We start from the raw sequence: 3,056 nt of genomic DNA on the forward strand, positions 1-3,056 counted from the left end.
GAAGGCAATTGTCACACCTGATGGACCGGTGCATCGTTGAACCTGAGAAAAGCTCTTGTCAAATCACAATGTCAGCAACATGCTACGAGAAGGCCAAGACTAAAATCCCAGTTTTCACAAAGTTCTTGAGAATCGCAACTGTAAAGAAACAAATTAACACTAAATTTGGATTTCCGGAAATTTTGTTGAAGAATTTGGAAGACAAACGATAGTACACAATATCATTGTACTTCACCTCGTTGAGCAACCAAAACTTATATCAGGAATATGTAAGATTGTTTCAGTGCATATTCAATTCCACTGTAAAATACAATGAGCTGAAGCTGAATATTATTATTATTACTATTATTATTATTATTATTATTATTATTATTATTATTATTATTATTATTAACTATCTTTGAGAAAGCTTTCGTGATATTTTGTTTTGTCTCTACAAGTGATGCTATTGAAAAAATTGATCCCTAATTTCTTGACCTCCTGCGTTGAGCCAATATCTCATAATTTTTCTTCTGCTCGCCTTGTTAGAAAACCCTGGTCACCTTACAATAGAATTAATTTTGGCAGGGTAAGCTGTCGTGTGCAGAATAGCCTTGTGGTCAGTTGCCTTCCCCTCTTAGAACTGTGCACTCAATTTGTCGTGAGTTTTTGGCTTCGATGATGTTTCTGCTATTTTCAGATCTCGTCCTTCTGGTAAGTAAATTCACACTTCCCACAGTCATCGTCCCACAGTCACCGTGATAAAAAGCGTTTTCATGCTACGGAACACTTCGATTTTAACTTGTCCCGAAAGGGTAATCGCCGAAATGCTTACGGTTAGCCCCGATATTCCAAACTTCAGCCGACATTTTGCTATTCGCAGCTCAACTAACCGAACTTACAGCTATCTGATGCCATTTATTACAATCAATATTCGTTGTAGACATCTTAAGACGCCGAGCGTCAGTTTTAGAACAGATTCCTGTGAACTCTGCACGGTTGAATGAGGCCAAGAGAAGTCAATAAATTCAGTAAGCACTAATACAAGAGAAAATTCTTGATTGTCCCCAGCCGAAGAAGACCTAGGTCTTGGTCGCGTTGATTTGAATGAGCGTATCAATATGGGAAAGAAAAAATCCGAAAATCACTCTTCGTCATTCTCATTTCCATGCTCGCTCAAGTGCAGCCGCAATTACAGGAACGTAAAAAATTGTTGTTTTTCAGAATCTTGAAGTTGAACACAGTGTAGAAGGAGATCTTGCAATGGGATGTAAGGTAAGATACCACTTTGAGTACTCATAAAACCAATTTTCTGATAAAATCCCCCTCCACCCAAAACCCTCTAGAAAAGTGTTTTCAGGGATCGGTTGTTGTCGTATTTCAGGGAGGCAACTGTCACAATTCATTTTCAATCACCCCAGATGTATCGCGTCCTACCTCTTGCTTGGATTATCTGTTGAAAGGAGAGTCCAAATGTGGCATCTACCGACTTTATGACAACGCAGGAAACAGCTTCCCAGCTTACTGTGACCTGAATTCCGAACTGGTCATGTCTTGGTCTTGGGGAACTCAATATCGCTCACTTGCTGCTTTCAAGAACACACCACTCAAGTTTGACGCGCCTGTAAACGAGTATGCTATTAACTGGAATGTCTATCGCCTGAGCTTAGCACGAATGAGATCCCTGCAGAGTCACTCCACTCACTGGCGAGCAACACGTAGTTATCCTACTCACGGCGTAGATTTCAACGACTACGTTCGCGGAACTTTTAGCGACCTTAGTATTATTGATTACAGTGATGCCAAAAAATGCAAGAAAGTGGAGTATATCAACATTCGGGGGCACATTGGAATTCACGAAACGGTACCTTTCTGGCAGGGGACTAACGCTACTGGTCAGTTTCTTCACACTGACAGTGGAGCCACCACCACCTGTCATTTTCAGCCGAATTCGGGTTCGGTACCTAACGAGGACAACTTTGGTTGGTACGGTAATGCAGTTAACCCCAGGTTCCGCTGCACACAAGGAAGCAATTCCAGCACCCAGTGGTGGTTTGGAGCTCACTTTTAACTGACTGCAACGTGACAATGGGCATCACAGCCCCACGTATATAACTCAATTTTCTACAGTGAAGCGACGAAACGACTAACGATAGTTTCGTTGTCAACAATCAACATTTATGATTTAGAGAGATAAATTTTAACGCAATAGATTTTGCACTCAGTTTAACTTATCTGCACCTTGTTTGTTAAACGCTTTTCCCATATTGAATTACAACAGTGTAAAAAGGCAATTGATACAGTCATGCCAAAGCTGCTTGTTGTTGCTAATTCTTTTTTGTTGATTACTTTTTTTCCAGTTCGAATAAATTGGGGCCCAGCGTAAAGGTTATACGTCTGCTTCTACTTATTGCATTCGTTCTGTATAGGAAATCGTATGAACGTGAGTGCATTTCGTGATTTATGGTAGCCTGTTCCAGGTTCCCAGATAGTCGGGAAAGAGAAAAAACTGCTTGCGCACAATAAACAACTGGCGGATAAAACGAGGCTGAATAAACAACTGATAAAATTAGCACATCATTGGGCTCCTGGCCCTTGTTATTGAAGCGATTTGCACTAGCGGAAGCTTTTAAGCTGCTTGTGTCATTGAAATCCCATTTCTTATACTTTCGCTCCTGCTCAAGTGGCTGAAGCATCGCATGGCATCATTGTTCTTCTGTTCGCCTTGTTAGAAAACCCTGGTCACCTTACAATAGAGTTAATTATGACGGGGTAGGCTGTCGTGTGCACACTAGTCTTGTAGTCAGTTGCCTTCCACACTCTTAGAACTGTGCGCTCAATTTGTTGTGAGTTGAATGACTTCGACAATGTTTCTGCTATTTTCAAGTCTGGTCCTCCTGGTAAGTGAATTCACACTTCCCGCAGTCACTTGATCGACTGGCGAGCGTTTCCTACTTTGTCTTTCTTTTGGAGATAGGTCTTCGGTTGAGGAATCTCACGAAATAGAGGACAGAATGGTACCAAATTACCAAACAACGATAACAAAAAGGCAACAGACAGGTGAGTGCAACATTAAT

At 41.1% G+C, this 3,056-nt stretch overlaps 1 protein-coding gene across 1 annotated transcript; it reads left to right on the top strand.

Annotated features, from left to right (window-relative positions):
- Window positions 1-480: 480 nt before the first annotated feature.
- On the top strand, window positions 481-2,584 carry LOC137979444 (uncharacterized). Its single transcript, XM_068826701.1, has 3 exons — window positions 481-693; window positions 1,204-1,254; window positions 1,364-2,584. The coding sequence occupies exons 1-3, from the start codon at window positions 658-660 to the stop codon at window positions 2,048-2,050; spliced, it is 774 nt and encodes a 257-aa protein (XP_068682802.1). The 5' UTR covers window positions 481-657; the 3' UTR covers window positions 2,051-2,584.
- The last annotated feature ends 472 nt before the right edge of the window (window positions 2,585-3,056 follow it).

This window comes from Montipora foliosa, chromosome 12 (genome assembly GCF_036669935.1).
Source record: "Montipora foliosa isolate CH-2021 chromosome 12, ASM3666993v2, whole genome shotgun sequence".
Taxonomy (NCBI): Eukaryota; Metazoa; Cnidaria; class Anthozoa; order Scleractinia; family Acroporidae; genus Montipora; species Montipora foliosa.